An 18,041-nucleotide genomic window follows, 5' to 3' on the forward strand; every position below is an offset into this window, starting at 1 on the left:
GCGGAGCTCGTGAGGGGTTAAGCAAGCATGAAGCAACATTGCATCAGTGGCAGGAAGGTCACAGGGCGGGGGTGCTGCCCGCCCCGCCCCCCACACACAAGTGCCTTAGACCTTCCGACAGGCCAGGCTCCAGAGAGGATGTTGGGCTAATAATTTAATGTTGACTAATGGGTGTTGAGCAAGAAGGGAAAAATCCCAAGGGAGAGAAATGAAGTAAACTTAGGAGGAGAGCTAGAACTTGGCTGGAAATAACTGGCTTCCTACCATGGCCTCTTGAAAAAATACCTTAGGAGAAAAAGGATTTGGGCTCCTCTCGTAAAGGCTACGTCTATTTCAATTAACTCCGAAGTTTTAAATATTGACTCTTTCTCAGCCACACCCTTGCCCCCTCCTCCCTGTCTGCAGGCAAGCATCAGAGTCCTTAGCTAAGTCAGTCCTAGCCCATAGAGGCAAAGGGGTGAGCTGAAGGAGGGTGGGGAAATAAAAAGCAGCTCAGTTAGTGTATGACTGGTGCATTAGACCATCATTTAAACTGTTTTTCAGCACGAATTTGGCACCCTGGAATCCCATTAGTTGGATAAATGCATTTTTATTTATCGTATATATATATATAGTTGAGGCAGGCTAGTTTAGGGCATGAGAAGATGAATCTAAGACCTGGCAGAAAAGCATGGCCGTGAAACACGGGGCCATGGAACCCCGTCTGGAAATCCCCTGAGGGAAAGACCCCATCAGAAGGCTGTGGGAAGAGCCCCACAGCAAGATTTCTTCTGGGATAAAGGAAAAGCCCCAGATATTCTCCTGGAAACTTATCATTGCCACCCCCCCTCCCCAGGGGATTATGGGTGGGGTACCCAATCAAAACAGTAAACGGCTGGGACCCTTCCCCTGACCACTGGCGTGGGGAGGAATAATTAATGGTTTGAAAAGTAACTCCTTCATCTCTCTCTGCCCGGAGCAACCCACAGGTACACCTGGGGACCTTAATCGGCAATTTTCTCCCATTTCTATTCTCTTCTCTCATTTCTTCAATAAACTATGGACCTAACTAAACTGGCATGTTCTTAAATTCTTTTATGTAACATAGCTAAGAACCTATAGGCATGTATAGATTTATAGATTTTATATATAGAGAAATAGGCCATAAAAGTTGCCATTTTAACCATTTTAAAGTGTTCGGTTTAGTGGCATTAATTACATTTACAATGTTGTGCTACCATCAACACCAGCCATTAACCCAACTTTTTCATTACCCAAAAAAGAAACTCTAAACCCATTAAGCAATAACTCCCTCTTCTCCCTACCCCCAGCCCCTGGTAACCTCTCATCTATTTTCTGTGTGGATGAATTTGCTTATTCTATCTATTTCAGGATAAATACATTTTGATGAGAGTTATAGCCTATCTAGCCTGAAGCATTTTCTCCTCTATATTAATAACTCTTCTCTGATCCAAGCCAGTATCATTTTCTGCTATAGAAATATTCTGGTTCAACCTTCAGTGGTTCTGTTTTGGCATTTTGAGGTCAATGCTGATATGCACAGCCTAATAGTGTAGCCACGTGTGGCTATTTAAATCTAAATTAATTAAAATTAAAAGTCATTTCCTCAGTCCCACCAACCACGTTTCAAGTGCTCTCTAGCCACATGTGGCTTGTGACTACCATATTGGCTGCGCTGATTTAGTACATTTTCTTCATCACAGAACGTTCTTTAGGACAGCCGTGGTACAGACTACCCAGGAGCGACCTTTTAGAGCAGTGGTGCCAGGTCGCATGTGCATGCACTCACATTGTCCCCCAGACCGCTTTTTTCTCCTGGTGTGGAGGTGTGGTGGGCGAGGATGGGGGCAGACTTCAAAGGAGCAGCCCCTTTCTGGTGGGTAGACAGCCTGCGTTCCATTACACTCACTCCAGTGAACCTAGAGCCTTCGGTACCCCACACCCTGTGAGGGGTGTGACGTGTGTGGATGTGTGTGACACGGTGTGCCCCACACACTGTGATCCAACTGTGAATGAGACAGAGTTTTCAGAGGGTCTTCTAACGCTCCACGCCCTACCAAGAGTAGGGAACACAAAGATGAAGGAAACAGAATCCCCACCCTTGGACTCAGAGAGGAGAGAGCCCCCAACAGCGAGGTGAGAGCAGCTCTGAGGAGTAGGCTAAAGAGGGGGCATCGCAAGGTAGACTCATGGACACAGCAGAGAGAAGGGGCTTTGGGGCAGGTTGGGAGATGATTCCAGTTGAAGGGACAAGCCCAAAGGTTCAGGGTAAGAGAGAGCGTGGGGCCAGTGTGATTGCAGTAGTGGATTTGGTGGGAAGCCAGGCCTCGAAAGCCCTTCCGTTCCAGGCTAAGAAATTAGGATGTTGTCCGGAAGAATTTTTTAAAGTAGAGGAGTAACAAATGGGGCTTTGCATTTTAGCAAGGTTACCCTGCTGTTGGTAGAAGATGGATCAGAAGGGGGAAATCTGAAATCAAGAGACCAAAGAACTGTGCAGCTTTTACAGAGATCAGAAATGAAGGAACTGGATTCCTAGCAATAAACAGGGTAGGAGGGAGCTGAGAAATATATAGGAAGAATGTTAAAAAGCATTGGCAGAATGAAATGATTGGCTGCAGGCCTGAAGAGAGAACTGTGATGAGCTGTAATCAGAACCATTGATGGAGATGGGAAAACTGGGTCACAAGTAGCTGACCCCTAGAGGGAGGTGGGGTTGAAAGTCTGGGGTGGGAGGGGCAGGTGTATATGACAGTCCATCTAGCAAATAATGAGGACCATATAAATGCTTGAAATTTCTCAGTCCTTATTTTACTTGGCCTCCTTCTATGTGTTGGTTCCTTTTGAGCACCTTCCTTGAAAAACCTATCTCTGATTTCAGCACCATCTACCCCTTCCAGTATCTTCCAAATTATATTTCTATCTCCCTTGCCTCTTTGTTTTTTCAGATCACCCTAATTCCAAGCTGGGAACAGCAACCATCTCCCAGCCTGCATCCTGGCCCAGCTCACTTTCAACCTGCGCTCCACAAAAGTGGTTTTTTAAAAACAGGAATATGGTCAGTGCACCTCCTCAGTTAAAATCATACAGTGAATTCTACTGCTGGCAGGACAAGGTCCCAACCCCTCTGCCCCCTGGTCCTCAAGACCTTTAGCAATCTGGATCTTTCCTGCCACTCACGTCCAGACCGAGGCGGGGAGGCTCAGGCTCTTGGGCCTCCAAGCCTTTTCCAGCACCAAACACCATGTCCCAGCCAGCCTAGAAAGCCTTTCACCTGGCAGAGACCCATTTCCTCTTCCAGGAAGCTCTCTTGAACCACCTAAAGTGATGTTAGCTCACACGCCTGTCCACTTGGTTTTCCCACAAACCTCAGGCAGCATCCTTTATGGCTCTGCTTCGTAGTTGCTTCAGGATACTGAAGGCTTTACCTGCCTTAGTTTCCAACAACCCTAAGTGGTGGACATAGTTAGCATCCCCATTTAACAGGTGGGGAAACTGAGCCAGAGAACTTGCCCAAGGACACAGAACTAATAACTGGCAGTGTGAGGGTCCAGACTCAAAGAGAGAGGCCCCAGGTCCTCCTCTATAACCCCCAATGCAAACTGCTTCTTCTTCACCATTGTAACCCTGCTGCCGAGCCTGGTAGGACTTGTTGATGTTAAATAAGTTTTATTGATCTCCATGAGGGATTGTGTACTCATTCAGTATTTATGAGATTCCTTCTTTTAAGAGTGCCTGTAAGAATTACCTTGAAATGATCAAATGAAAAAGCTGTTTAATGCCTTCATTAATCCACAAAGTCTGAGCTCTTGCTGTGTGTCCAGGCACTGTGCTCAGTGCTGGCGATGAGAGAATGAACGCCGGGCCTCTGCCCTCTAGGAGTGCATATGCTTGTGGAGCAGAGCTCAAAGGCTCATGTCAAAAAGAAGAACAAAACGGAAATGACAGTTCATCCCTTCTCTAGTCCTCTCTGTTCCTAAAGCTTTCATGGGTTATTTATATCCGCCTTCTCCTAAAAGGAATTCTAGCCGGCATATATACTTCGCAAAGGATGTTCCTGCGGCCCTAATGCTGGAAGTTTCCTGTAGGTAATGAGGGGAGCTCTTGGGGAAGCTAAAGTGCTGAGGCTGCGGGTCTGAAGGCAAAAGCTTGGAGAGCTTGACCAGAAACTTTCTTTGGGTTGCGGCCACAGCAGGGAGTTGGTGCTGCCATCTGGTGGCTGGAGAGAAGATGCCCTTACGGTGGTACCTGTTCCTGGGATACCTTACTCCAACCTATGTAGTTTACAGATGAGGAAAGTGGTGAAAAGGGACGTGCCCAAGGTCACGAAACTGATCTGTGATATACCCAGGACCGGAAACTAAGGTGAGGGTTCCTGCAACCCGATGTACACTCCTGTAGATTCTGATGCTTGGAATGTAAAACCTTTACATTGCTGCCTAGTCTTTACCCTCCTCTTCCTTTGTCCTCACTTTCGTAATCAATCCTTGGGGAATTCTGTTACTACTCCCAATAACAACCTGCCCTTACCCTGTCTACTTTCTCCAGCCTTGCTCAAGCTTTGACTTGGTTAGAAGCCAATAAAATATCAAGAAAGAGGCTTTACTTTTTTTTCATTTGAGAAGTTATGAGCTAACAAAACAATCATGCATACCATATAGGATCCCCATCCATCACCCCCCCACCAACACCGTACAAATGTGACACATTTCTTACAGACGATGAAAGAACATCGTCGTGATTTTACTGCTATCTATAGTCCATAGCTTATATTTGGTGTATTTTTCCCACAAACCATCCTATTAACCCCATGTATTGTATATTTGTTATAGTTCATGAGAGAACGTTCTCATATTTGTACTGTAACTACAGTCCATCATTCACCATGGGGTTTGCTGTGTTATGTGGTTCCCTACCTTGAACAAACCATCTAAAGTGTACCCTCAGTGGCTCTCGGTTTCATCACAGAGTTGTGCATTCATCAGCTCGGTCCATTTCAGAACATTCAAAGAAGCTTTTCAAGTCTTAGAAGACGAGTATTTGAAGGACTGTTGGTCCCCCAGCTTCTCAGCGTGGAGGATGGCATCTCTGGGTGCTGGACCCTCATGGGGCGCCCTGGAAAGTGCTCTTCTTCTGGCAGCAGTGGGCATGCCTCTGCCCTGGGGCCTGTGCTGAGGGTAGAGGGGAGGCCAAAGCACTTCCCGGACAGCACAGCCTGTGCAGAGTGGACCCTCAGATGCTTGGCCTCCATCTCAGCTGGCAGGATGGGAGCTCGATGTCAAGCACTTTTGCAGGCCCAGCAGCCCTCAAGCTCATTTCCTCCAGCGCAAGACCACTCTCTCTCATGCACTCACCCATGTCCACCCCACACTTGCCTTCCACCCACTCCCAGCACGGGAGAGCTCCTTAGGAAGGCAAAGCCCTTTAGCAAAGCCCTTCGCTTTGCCGCCGTAGATATGTGGCATGTGGGAGACCCCATGACCCAGGTGGACATCCTAAGGTGACTTAGTCTACCTGGGCTGGGCCAGGGAAGCTCTAGCCCAAGTGGGAGGGAGCAATAACTTTATAAAGAGAAAAAAATTCCTATCGCCTTACCCCCTATAGATTTCCTTCTAAACGTGATCCTTGGAGAACATTTAACCAGCCTCCTCTTTCACAGGTGAAGGACCAAAACCAAAGGCCTTTCTTCTTTTAAGGATGCCTGGCAGGTTAGAGTGACAGAGCATTTTGGGGACAGGGGAGAGTGGGGTGAGAAGAGACTAGGGTGTAGGGAGGGGCCAGCTGATATATTTCTTATACACCAGGATAAATAGTTTGGGTCATATTGTATTAAATGGAGTGGGAAGTCATTGGAAGATTTTAAGCAGGGAGTGTGACATGATCTAATTTACAGTCTAAAAGGCTGGCTCTACCTTTTGTGGGGAGAATGGATGACAGGGAGGCAAGAGTGGAAGCAGGAAGACGAGTTAGTCTATTGCAATAGTCCCAGGGAGAAATTACAATGGCTTGGTCTAGGGTGGCAGTGGTGGAGATGGGGAATTGTTATATTTCAGATATTCTCTGGAAGTGAACTAGAGTTGTTGATGGATTGGAAAGAGTTGAAGAAATAAGTGAATCAAGGACTAGTTATTTTTAATTTATATGACTCTAAATGATGGTGCAATTTCCCATGACGAGGAGGAAGCAGTTGGTTTGGGGCTAGATTGTGGGACTGCCTTGCTCTGTGGAGAGAGAGAGAACTGGTTGACATATGCTGTAGTTTTTAGTAAGGAAGAAAATCCCCGTTGAATGTAACATTAAAAAAATAAATAAAAGGGGGCAGCGGACTTGGCCCAGTGGTTAGGGCATCTGTCTACCACATGGGAGGTCAGTGATTCAAACCCCGGGCCTCCTTGACCCTTGTGCAGCTAGCCCACGTGCAGTGCTGATGCGCACAAGGAGTGCCGTGCCACGCAGGGGTGTCCCCCGCGTAGGGGAGCCCCATGTGCAAGGAGTGCGCCCCGTAAGGAGAGTCGCCCAGCGCGAAAGTGCAGCCTGCCCAGGAATGGCGCCGCCCACATGGAGAGCTGACACAACAAGATGACGCAACAAAAAGAAATACAGATTCCCGTGCCACTGACAACAACAGAAGCAGACAAAGAAGATGCAGCAAAATAGACAAAGAGAACAGACACCAGGGTGGGGGGGGGGGGAGGGGAGAGAAATAAATAAATAAATCTTAAAAAAAAAATAAATAAAGACAAAAATAAATAAAAAATAAGAAAAAAGAAAATCCCCAACTGAATCTAAACCACTGGATTCAGAAAACCCCAATCTATCTATAGAACCAAAATCACAGTGAAGCCTGATGCTGAGCTACAGAAAACCCGAGCACTTGCCTGTAGCTCGCAGAGGTCAGTGGTATGGGCTGGGAGTCGGGCTTGCAAGCCTGCCACCCAGCACCTGGAGCACCTGGAGCACCAGGAGCTGAGGCCCTACTCTACCCTTGCCAGGCTCGCCTCTGTTTTCTCGGTAGGAATAATACTAGGTTTGCAGGTGGGAGGAAGGGAGTGACAAGAGGAATAAAGAGAAATCCTAACGAGGCAAAAAGCTGGGACTGGGGGTAGTGTTGAGACCTTCCTTGCCCTTTTATGTCACTGATGACCTTGTAGAGTGGCTTTTACTTTCTCTGGTTTTTCTTTTCTTTTCCTCATTTATCCTGGGACTATGACAGAAAGAGCCGGAAGGCCCAGTGTTGTGGGGAAGGGTGCTTTAGGAAGGGTCACCCTTCTGCATCCATCTACCAGGGTTCTTCTGAGCAGGGTTGCTCTATTGAACTCCATCATCACTAAATATACCTTCTCAATTCCTGGATATCCACTGCCCCAAATCCTGCTTCCACTGCAGTCCAGCTGGATGCTCTAGGACATTACTAGAACTTTACTCTCTGACCTTCCAAAGAACATGGAACTAGCCCTAACCTGCCAGTTCCCTGTGTCCTCATCACTGGGCCCTGCTCAGAAATCTCTAACTCCCCCATGTCAACATTTCCTCCTAACTAGAAAAAGTTCTCCCAAAGCCCTAGGAATTGAAAGCACCGCCTGAACTTCCACCCACCAAACCTCTAACCTAGAAGTCTCCATATAGCCAATCCTCTTGGATTTATAATCCTGTCTTTCCATGCCAAAGTCTCTTTTCATCAATGCAATAAGTATTTATTGATTCCCTGTAGGCTTTAACAGTAAACCAGATACTATGCCCTCTACCCTGACCCACCAAGTATCAATGGTGATTGGCTCCATATCTGTGTTTTCACCTGCCTCCTACATAAAGCAGATAATGGAAGGATACCTCTGGGACGTGGGTCCCACAGACTGTTCTCCCAAACCTGCTTCTCTCTGAGAATACAGCTGCGGTGGCTTTAAGTTATGTACCTCAGAAAAACTCAATCGTAATCCTAATCCATTCCTGTGGGTGTGAACCTGTGGTAAAAAAGGCATTTGGATGAGAGTACTTCAGGTAAGATGTGGTCCACTTCAATCAGAATGGGTCTTAATCCTGTTAATGGAGGCCTTATGGGGAAGGCCCCAGAAAGAGAAGCCACAGGGAGCAACCAGAAGCTGGAAGTCAATGAACCCACAGAGAAAGAAGACATTCGCACTGATGTGGAAAAAGTGGCCATGGTGGCTGCAGGGTGCGGGGAATGGGAGGAGGAGAAGAGATGTGGAGGCATTCTCGGGACTTGGAGTTGTCCTGGGTGGTGCCCCAGGGACAATTGCCGGATGTTGTATGTCCTTCCATGGCCCACTGGATGGAACGTGGGAAAGTGTGGGCTATGGTGTGGAACACGGGACATGGGGTGCACCGATGCCCGGAGATGTACTCACCAGATGCAATGGATGTGACATGATGATGGGGGAGAGTGTTACTGTGGGGGGAGTGGTGGGGTGGGGGTGGTGGGGGCGAATGGGGACCTCATATTTCTTTTTAATGTAACATCTTTTAAAAAAATGAATAAATTGAGTAGAATTTGGAAAACAAAACAAAACAAAACAGAAAAACAGAAAGAAGACATTGCCCTATGCAATGCCATATGGCAGAAAAGCCGCAGAATCCTAAAGACTGCTGGCCAGCTAGAAGATACCAACCCTGGGAGGAAGCAAGCCTTCTAGCCTCTGAAACCATGAGCCAATAAATTCAAGTTGTTAGGCTAATCAAACTGTATGGTATTTGTTTTAGCAGCCAGGAAGCTAAAATATGTCTTTTTATAGGTGAATTTGTTAGGCAAATCCAATGATATGTACTTAGTGAAAAAAGTTATTTAAATTGAGCAAGTAATGAATCTACCATTTCATCTCACTGAGTTGTGATAGAGGAGACTTAATCTGTTTTTCCTTCCAACAGGCTTAGTTCCCAGTGGGCATCTCTCTGTGGGGCCTCTTATATTGAACATGCTCATTGCTTATTTCCTACAATATGGTGTTTAAATGCAAGTCCACCGCCTGAACCAGTGCTCTGCCAAAGACCCAGGGATCTATTTTGAAACAAGTTGGACTTACAGGCAAACACCATCATGACACCTTCTTAAGAGATTCCCAAGAGTCTCTGACCAAATGTGATTTTTACCTTATTTACTGCCTTTAGAGTCAATCCCTGGAGACAGGATTCTACTGAAACCAGGCTCTTCCATGTGTTTATTCTGGGAAACTGGAAGACAGCGCTGACCCTTCTCAGTCACTTGTCCGCCCAAATTTAATTATTAATCCATTTCTGTTATAATAACGATAAACTCTCTCCTAGCTCTTCTTTCATTTATGTTTCCCTGTCCCCATCTTTGTTCTTACACAGATCCTGTCATGGCTTACTGGGAACATTCCTCTATCATTTCAGGCACCATGCATATGTTATTTATGTCTCATTGTGAGCATATATATGATTGTGCCAATTATTTACTAGTTTGTCTTCTCCTTGCTGATTTGTAGGAGCTCTTTATATATCCTGGATATAAGCACTTTGTCTATGTGCTACAAAATACACAACCACTCTGTATGTTGCTTTTCTACTTTCTTAACGATTTTATGCTATTGTAATTAGTATCATTTTTTAAAAGTCCATTTTCTAACTCTTGCTGGTATAGAGAAATTCAGTGGTTTTTTTTTAATGTATATATATTGGCCTTGTATCTAAAAACCTTGCTAAGTTCACTAATTTTAATATTGTGATGGTTAGGCTAATGTGTTGACTCAGCCTGGTTATTGTGCCCAGTTGTTTGGTCAAGCAACTACTGGGCTAATTTTAGTACAAGGACATTTATGGACTTTAGTCACCAGTGAGTTTACTGCATAGATGACTAATTAATTACATCTACGATCAACCAGGGAGATTGCTGTCAGCAATGAGTGACATTTTATCCATTCACTTGAATGCCTTAAAAGGGCAAGTGATTTCAGCATTCAAAGAGAAATTCCCAGGTCATCTTTGGACAGCCAATGTCTCCCAGAAACCATCAAGGACCTTCACTGGACTTGCATTGGAGCCCCTGGTTTGCAGCCTGCCTGTGGAAGCTGGACTTGTGCATCCCCATGGTCATGTAAGAGCATTTTATAAAATCTCTTACTATTGACAGATATCTCTTGTTGATTCTGTTTCCCTAGAGAACCCTGACTAATACAAATATTACACCCATAGAGTCTTTTGGATTTTGCATATAAACAATCACAATTGTGTTATCTATTAATAATGACCATTTATTTATTCTTTTCCAGTCGTATATCTTTTACCCCCTTACTTTATGCTAGGAACCCAGTATAATATTGACTAGAAGGGGAGTTTCAGGACTTTTTATCTTGTTCCCTATCTCAAAGAGAAAGCTTTTTACTTTTCAGCATAAGTATAATGTTTGCTTTATGTTTTTTGTGCATTTCCTATTTTGATTTCTTTCTATTTCTAGCTTTGCAAGCTTTTTTTTTAAAAAGCATGAATATTGAATTTTTTCAAATATATTTTCTGCATCCAGAGATGGCCATGTAATTTTTCTCCTTTGTTTTCTTAATATGATGAACTATATTGATTGATTTACTAATGTTTCGTTGATTCCTTTTCCGACATTGAATAAGCCTTGAATTAAAAAATGAAAAACAAAATTTGAAAGCTACTTCAGACAATATTCAAAAAATAATCTGCAGGTAGATTAAAGATCAAAATTGGAAAAAAAAACCCACAAAACTTTAAATTTTAGAAAAATAATATAGGAGAATATCTTTATGACTTTCAGGTATGGAAGGACCCATTAAAATAGGTATAATATATATGAACCATAAAAGAAAAGATTGATTAATAAAATATGAATACATTAAAATAGAAATTTTCTATTTAATAAATGGCACATTGCAAAGTTAGAAAAGTCATAGTCTGAGTGATTTCGCAATGTTTATTCCTGATAAGGGAATAGTATCTAGAGTATATAAAGAAAGCCTACAAATCAGTAAGAAAAACTAAAACAGTAATTAGGGAAAAGCAAGTAAGACCAAAATATCATTAACATCAATTGAGTTGGCTGAAATTTAAAAGTGTAACAATACCAAGTATTAGGTATAGATAAACAACAACTTTCTTACGCTCCTATGTGGGTGTGTAATTTGGCCCCATCCCAAAAGCAAAGGAGTATCTTCAACTGCAAGCAAAACTATTCCATTCCTCTGCCCATAATACTAATCTATATCCCTTCGCAGCCTGAAGCAATCAGAGTGGCTATTGCCCACATCCCTCAAAATTGAGGAATGAACAAAAATAAGAGGGGAATGTAATCACTGACTAAATTGGGTTTACTGTTAGTGTAGTTATCCAGTATTAACTGAGTAACTTGTAACATTAATATAAAAAGTAAATGAGAGCTGCATAGATCAGCATAATCTCAAAAACATGTTTAATGATAAGATTTGATAAAATTGAGCAGAGAAAGAAGAAATACAACATAAGCAGAACTTGAGGCTTTCTTCTTAATACTAACTAGTCAATTTTTTTAAAGGATTTATTTATTTTATTTATTTATCCTCCCCACCCATTGTTTGCAGTCACTGTCGGCTCTGTGTCCATTTGCTGTGTGCTTTCTATGTCTGCTGGTCTTCTCTTTAGGAGGCACTGGAAACTGAACCCAGGACCTCCCATAAGGTAGGGGGGAGCCCAATCGCTTGAGCCACATCCACTTCCCAAACTATTCAATTTCCACTTCACTTAAATCCAAAGTTTACCTCTCAGCTGGTTTCCTCTTTCAGTAATAATAAACTTCACATTGACATTGTACTTTACGTTCACCAGTCCTTCCTTACTTGTTATTATTAAGTACTGCATAGACTCTGATTTTATCTTCAATACTAAATTATTTTTTCAAATTATTCAAAAACTGCCTGATATTTCAGGCTTCAGGGAAGCTTGATGTCAAAACCCACACTTCCCCCACCCAACACTTTCCCATAGAGTACAATTTGATTATCATTCTTTCTTTCCTTCCTTATTTCCTTTCTCCTTCCTTCATTTTCATTTATATTTATTGATTCTTATGTTTTATCAATCACTATGCTGGGTGATGGGGATACAAAGATATGTAACTTCCTGCTTATTAATAATCAGATGTCTAATATTCGTTTCCTTTTATTAATGTATCTCACTTAAGAATTACTCTTTCTAAATGTCCCTCTGTCCTCTTACCTTTCCTATCTCTCCATTTTTATTCCTGTATTTTCCCTAACAGTTTTCCTCTTTTCAACTGTATGGGATGATGGCTCCCTTAGCATCTAGCTCTAAAACATAATATTAGATACCTCACGCTTTCTGATAAAGAACCTCCATTGTCAGGGGCTGTGTTCCTTCCCAGTTTCAAATCCAGACTTATCCTATAACACCAAAAAAATAAAAATAAAAAAACAAAAAAACAAAACAAAACAAACCCTAGAAAAGGAAGCATTGAACCTTGGTTCAGGTATTCCTTCCTGTCCTTTCACTCTAAGCTGTGCTCATTCCATCTTTCTTGCTCTGTCTTCTCTAATAGCCTGGGCTCTCCTTGAGACCTGAGACTGTGTCGTCCACTTTGCATTGCTCGCACCCAACACCATAGCCTGCCTGATAACACAGTACACTTGATAAATGAATGAATACTATCCATGACTTTGTCTCCCTGGGCTCCATCACTCCAGACCATTGCTCCACAGAGTAGTCTTCTTCTTCAAATATCTTTCACCACTCTCTCCCCAATACCAAGCCCAGAGCGTGACACATGGTAGGTGCTCCCTAGTGTCCATTAAACAGCTCTAGCCTGGACGGCACTCAGGACTGGGCTCCTGGTCAGCTCTGTATGCAGCCAGTGACTATCAACAGCAGGAGCCCAGTCGAAAGAGCAGGATCTGACCTGGACTGGGGGAGTCGTTACCTCTTCTGCTCTGAGGTAGGGGCTAACAATGAGAAGGAAAGGACAAATTAGAACAGAATGGCTAAAATTAAATGATAGATTTGTAGTAGTTTTCTTACCAGTGCCCAAAGAACTAATTCCATTTATTTTTCCAATTATGTTTTATAAAGACAGTATTATATTGGAAGTTTACTGTCTCCTGAATCTATGTTCAGCAAATGTTACCAGGAGGAAAAAGACACAGCTTTGCCTTTATATCTGGGAAATGAAGATGAATGGCTTTACTTTCTTAAACATTAAAAAAACACAAAAACAAAACCTATAAGCATGAGAGTTACCCAGATAAAAATTCCTAATATTTCAAGTTTTTAAAAATTTATTTCCATAGATATTTATTCCCCCCGCCTTGCAGCTTTTTACTTGTTGTCTGCTCTCTGTGCCCCTTTGCTGTGCGTTCTTCTGTGCCTGTATTTATTTATTTATTTATGCCCCCCCCCGCCCCCCCTTGTGGCTTGCTTGTTATTTTGCTCTCTGTGTCCATTTGTTGCACACTCTTCTGTGTTTTTACTTGTCTCCCTTTTTTGTTGCATCACCTTGCTGAGTCTGCTCTCGACGGCGCTTGCGGACCAGGCAGCTCTCCACGGCGTGCAGAGGCCCCGGGACAAGAACCCAAGGCCTCACATATGGTAGATGGGAGCCCAACTGATTGAGCCACAGCCACTGCCCTATTTCTATAGATATTTGATGCATGTGGTTAGAGGGGTTAGGACATCATCCGGGCTTTGAAAGTGGCCATCGGTCACTACAAAAACTGTCTTTTCTAATCTTCCCTTTATGGACCATGACAAAACTTTGCTGTTTACAATATTTGCTACATACAAAGGATTTAACAATGGAACACTTAAAATCTAAACATTTTAATTTTAATATGTTAACTAGAAATGTATCTGTTGTAACATGCACCATCTTGACAATGACGTTTTCCATATGATACAATTTTGCATGGGCTAAAATAAACAGGTCAAGCTAAAAGGCAATTTGTGTAATGGCAATTTATGCAAAGTTGGAGAATATGAAGCAGGACAGTGCCAACCCCTTTGACCAAAAGAAAATATGTCAGAACTTGGAGGATGCAGACTCCAGAGAAAGTTAATAATGAATAATTGCAAGAGGGTGATGCTTTAACTAACATTTTTTTTTCATGAAATGTTAGAAAGGATTGTCCAGGATATTAACTCTCATGAGGAATTTGTTTCTTTTGATGTCCTCTGCTTTTACCTTGCCTGATAAGACTTTTTCCCATGATGGTAGATGCAAGATCGTTTGAAGCCATTGGTCTTCTGTTGACTGGGAGGTTGAATACCACCATTCCTGAGAGGAGGGGAAGAGAACAAGAATTTATCAGTGCTTTTTGATGTGTGTAATCAGGATGGTCCAATACCAGAAATAATAAAATGTCCTCGAGCTTTTAAAATCATGTGAACCATAGATAATGAATTTTTCTGCCCAAACTAGGATACTGAGACATGCTTCTTTAAATGAGCACATGATTGTATACTCATTCATTTATTTAATGAAGATGGAGTAAAAAAGCACAGTGCTAGATACTAAGCATGGTTTTAGCCTTCTAAGAGTTCACTTTCTTGAGGGGGGTGGGGAAATATGTGCACACAAATGCAACATAAAGTGGAAAATGATAAGGGCCACGAGAGAGGAGTATAGATCATATTAAAAGTTTTTTGGGAGGGGGAAGATTTTATGAGAAATTACAGGGGAAGAGGAGGCTCATCCTGAACTATGGACATGTCACCCCTTTCAGCAGGGCTCCCGAAGACCATGGATGACTTTCCGTGCCTGGTGAAGCCTGATCAGGCAGTAGGCATCTTAGGACTTCCTTAGAAGCGTGAGTGGCCCCCACCACAGTTGGCTGGCTGATGTTACATACTTTGCTCATGGTCAGCCAGCATTTCTCCAGCATATTTCCTTGGATTTCAGAGAGCTCTAAGGCTGTTTGCAGGAAGAGGTCACAGTTTTGCCCATCTCCCATTAATATACAGACATAGGCCATCAGGTGGTAGAGCCTTGGATAGAAGACAGGGCCAGTGGTATTCTGAGCCACCAGACTTTCCAAGTTCTAAGGAAAAATCAGTATATCAGAATTAGAAAGCGGTCATTGACAGCCAAATTATTTCCTCCACAGATGATATGGGAACATTTCAAGGATATAAGCAACCAAGTAAGAAAATATATTGCAGAGACATAAATAGGAAGTAGTGGACATATGATTATATATGTTATATGGAGTAGTCCCATAATATAACCCAGCCAGGAATCTGATGAGTAAGGCCCATCAATCCTCTGCAAACACTTTTTAAAACAGACATTTTCATCTGATCATCAAAGCAATACAAGCAAATTGTTGAAAATTTAAGGGGCAAAATTGAAAAGCACAAAAGGGAAATAAGAATCACCATAATCCTAGCTTCCAGAAAGAAATATACTAAACTTTTGGGTACATGCTTTCCTACTTTTTTATTGCTTTAACATACACACACACACACACACACACACACACACACACACACACACACCAGTTAGGATCACACAGCAGTGTGGTAATTTATTTTTTAAAATAAATGAAAAAATAAATCTTTAAAAAAAAAAAGAAGGCAGTTAGCACAGTCAGCAAAAAAAAGAAAGAAATTATAATGATGGGTCAACTCACTTATGTATAATTGGTCTGGTATTTGGGGGGGAGGGGAATTAAAATATGTGTGAGATGGTCAAAAACGATTTTTTTTCCTGAACAACATGGAGCTAAGCATTTCTCAGATCCCTCAAAAGTTTTTTTTTTTAACTTAAGCAAGACATTTACCCTACTATCACATTGTATTTTAAAATATCATTTTATATAACAAAGCAATTTCCATAAACTAAGTGAGATCCAATAGAGAGAATGCTTTATGAAAATGGAGATATAAATACATGTTCTATGTCAAAGAGTACATACCTCCCAAGCATGGTGTGACAATGAACTTTTATGTTTTTATATGCAGTGATTTGGAATGTTTCTGTGACTAAACTGTAGGAAGATGTCTTAAAGAATGTATGTGGGTCTTAGAGTGGTAGTGAGTAGGCTTCAGCCTGGGCAAATTTAAGCTTTTCACTTCTATTAAAAAGGAATGAAAAAGATATACCTCATAACAGTGTGCAGTGGATTAAATGAGCTACTGTAATTCGTTGATCCCAAGATGCATTGTTTTAAAATACTTTAACATGTCTGAAATACAGATGTACCTTACAATTATTGGCATCTGGCTTCTCAGAGCCAACTCCTTAAAGAGCTTGGAAACAGGTTCTTCCTTAGATGCTTCAGATGGGAATGTGGCTCAGCCAATACCTTGGTTTTAGCCTTTTAAGACTCTAGCAAAGAACTCAGCCAAACTGACCAATTTCTGACCTACTGTGAAATAACTGTGAGATAATAAATGGGCGCTGTTTTAAGCTGTTAGATTAGTGATAATTCATTGTGCAGAATAGGAAACTGCAATACCTGTCCTCCAATTTTAAGAGAACAAGGCAAAAATGCCAAGCTGATGATACCAGGAGTTTAGCCCTTCAGGTTCTTAGGGCTAGGCTGTAAGCTTTGTGAGGTCAGGAACCAGGTCTAAATTGCTCATTCTTGTATTCCTGCACCTAGTACCTGGTGCATAATGCTCATCAGTTGAATATTTGAAAGTATAAAATAAAACCATCAGAGGTTTTTGCAAAGATTTATCTACCCAAATGTTTATCACAGCAATAGCAGTAAAATACACACACAAAACAAACAAACAAACAAACAAAAAAGCTGCAGAAAATTTTATCCAACAATAGTTTAGCTATAAAATCTAACAGTATATTCATAAGATAAAAAACTATGTTGGGGAAGTGGACTTGGCCCAATGGATAGGGCATCCGCCTACCACATGGGAGGTCCGTGGTTCAAACCCAAGGCCTCCTTGACCCGTATGGAGCTGGCCCATGCACAGTGCTGATGCGCGCAAGGAGTGCCCTGCCACGCAGGGGGTGTCTCCTGTGTAGGGGAGCCCCATGCGCAAGGAGTGCGCCCCATAAGGAGAGCTGCCCAGTGCGAAAGAAAGTGCAGCCTGCCCAAGAATGGCGCCACACACACGGAGAGCTGACACACAAGATGACGCAACAAAAAGAAACACAGTTCCCAGAAGAACACACAGCGAATGGACACAGGGAGTAGACAACTGGGGGGAGAGGGGAGAGAAATAAATAAAAATAAAAATCTTTTAAAAAAACTATGCTGTGTGTTAAATAGTGGGATAGAAGACAATTTAATAGGAATTTATTCATAATATATTTTATTTAATAACAAATTACAAAAACATGAATCATATCATCTTTGTAAATTTCACATGCGCGTGTATATACACACACACATACACAGAAAGAGGGGGAGAGAGAAAGAGAACGAGAACCTGAAAGGCAATGTCTCAATATATAAAAAGTAGCTTTGTTAATGTCTGCCGCTAAGGTTTCCACTAGTTACAAGAGAAAGAAGGCCCTCCGGCTTTCTGACTGCCTGGTTGTGGCAGCCAAGATTGAATGGGGGAATACAGGAAATTCTAAAAACATGGGGAAGGGGAAATAATCTTTGCGGCTCAGAAATAAACTTAGAAACAGCAAATCTTTTAAAAAGTGGCTATCTCTGAATAGTAAGATTATGGGCAATTTTTATTTTCATCTATCTTTTTGGGGGGGTGCCTTCAATAACTTCTATATAAACATGTACAGATTCTATAATGAGGGTAAATAATTAGCACAGGAGGTAGGTAGAAATCCATTTAATGAGTGATTTATACTAGAAACCAGAGAAAAACCTCACCTTTAGTATCTGGACTGCAGAGTCCTGGGCATTCTCAGATTGTTCTTCAATTTGCTTTTGAAGGTAGAGAACTTGCCCCTCCATGTACCTACAGATGCCTTCACAGTAAAGAATCGTTGGGGTTCTTCTTGGCACTAGATATTTAGCTCTACTGAAATACACTTGAAATCTGTCCCATTCCTGAAGTCTAGCATACCTGCACCACCACAGAAGAATAAGAAAAGGCAATTCACCCTTGAAATGGGTCTCCCTGGATGTGTACCT

The 18,041-nt window shown here is 42.2% G+C and overlaps 1 protein-coding gene across 1 annotated transcript in view; it reads right to left on the minus strand.

Annotated features, from left to right (window-relative positions):
- Positions 1-13,787: 13,787 nt before the first annotated feature.
- The window catches only part of ADCY10 (adenylate cyclase 10), a 120,276-nt gene continuing 116,022 nt past the window's right edge, over positions 13,788-18,041 (minus strand). The window contains exons 29-31 of the mRNA XM_012527624.4: positions 17,778-17,973; positions 14,826-15,014; positions 13,788-14,251 (exon numbers count right to left, since the gene is read on the minus strand). Of these exons, the coding sequence (XP_012383078.2) occupies positions 14,090-14,251; positions 14,826-15,014; positions 17,778-17,973 (547 nt within the window). The 3' untranslated portion in view covers positions 13,788-14,089. The remainder of the gene's footprint in view (positions 14,252-14,825; positions 15,015-17,777; positions 17,974-18,041) is intronic.

This window comes from Dasypus novemcinctus, chromosome 13 (genome assembly GCF_030445035.2).
Source record: "Dasypus novemcinctus isolate mDasNov1 chromosome 13, mDasNov1.1.hap2, whole genome shotgun sequence".
Lineage (NCBI taxonomy): Eukaryota > Metazoa > Chordata > Mammalia > Cingulata > Dasypodidae > Dasypus > Dasypus novemcinctus.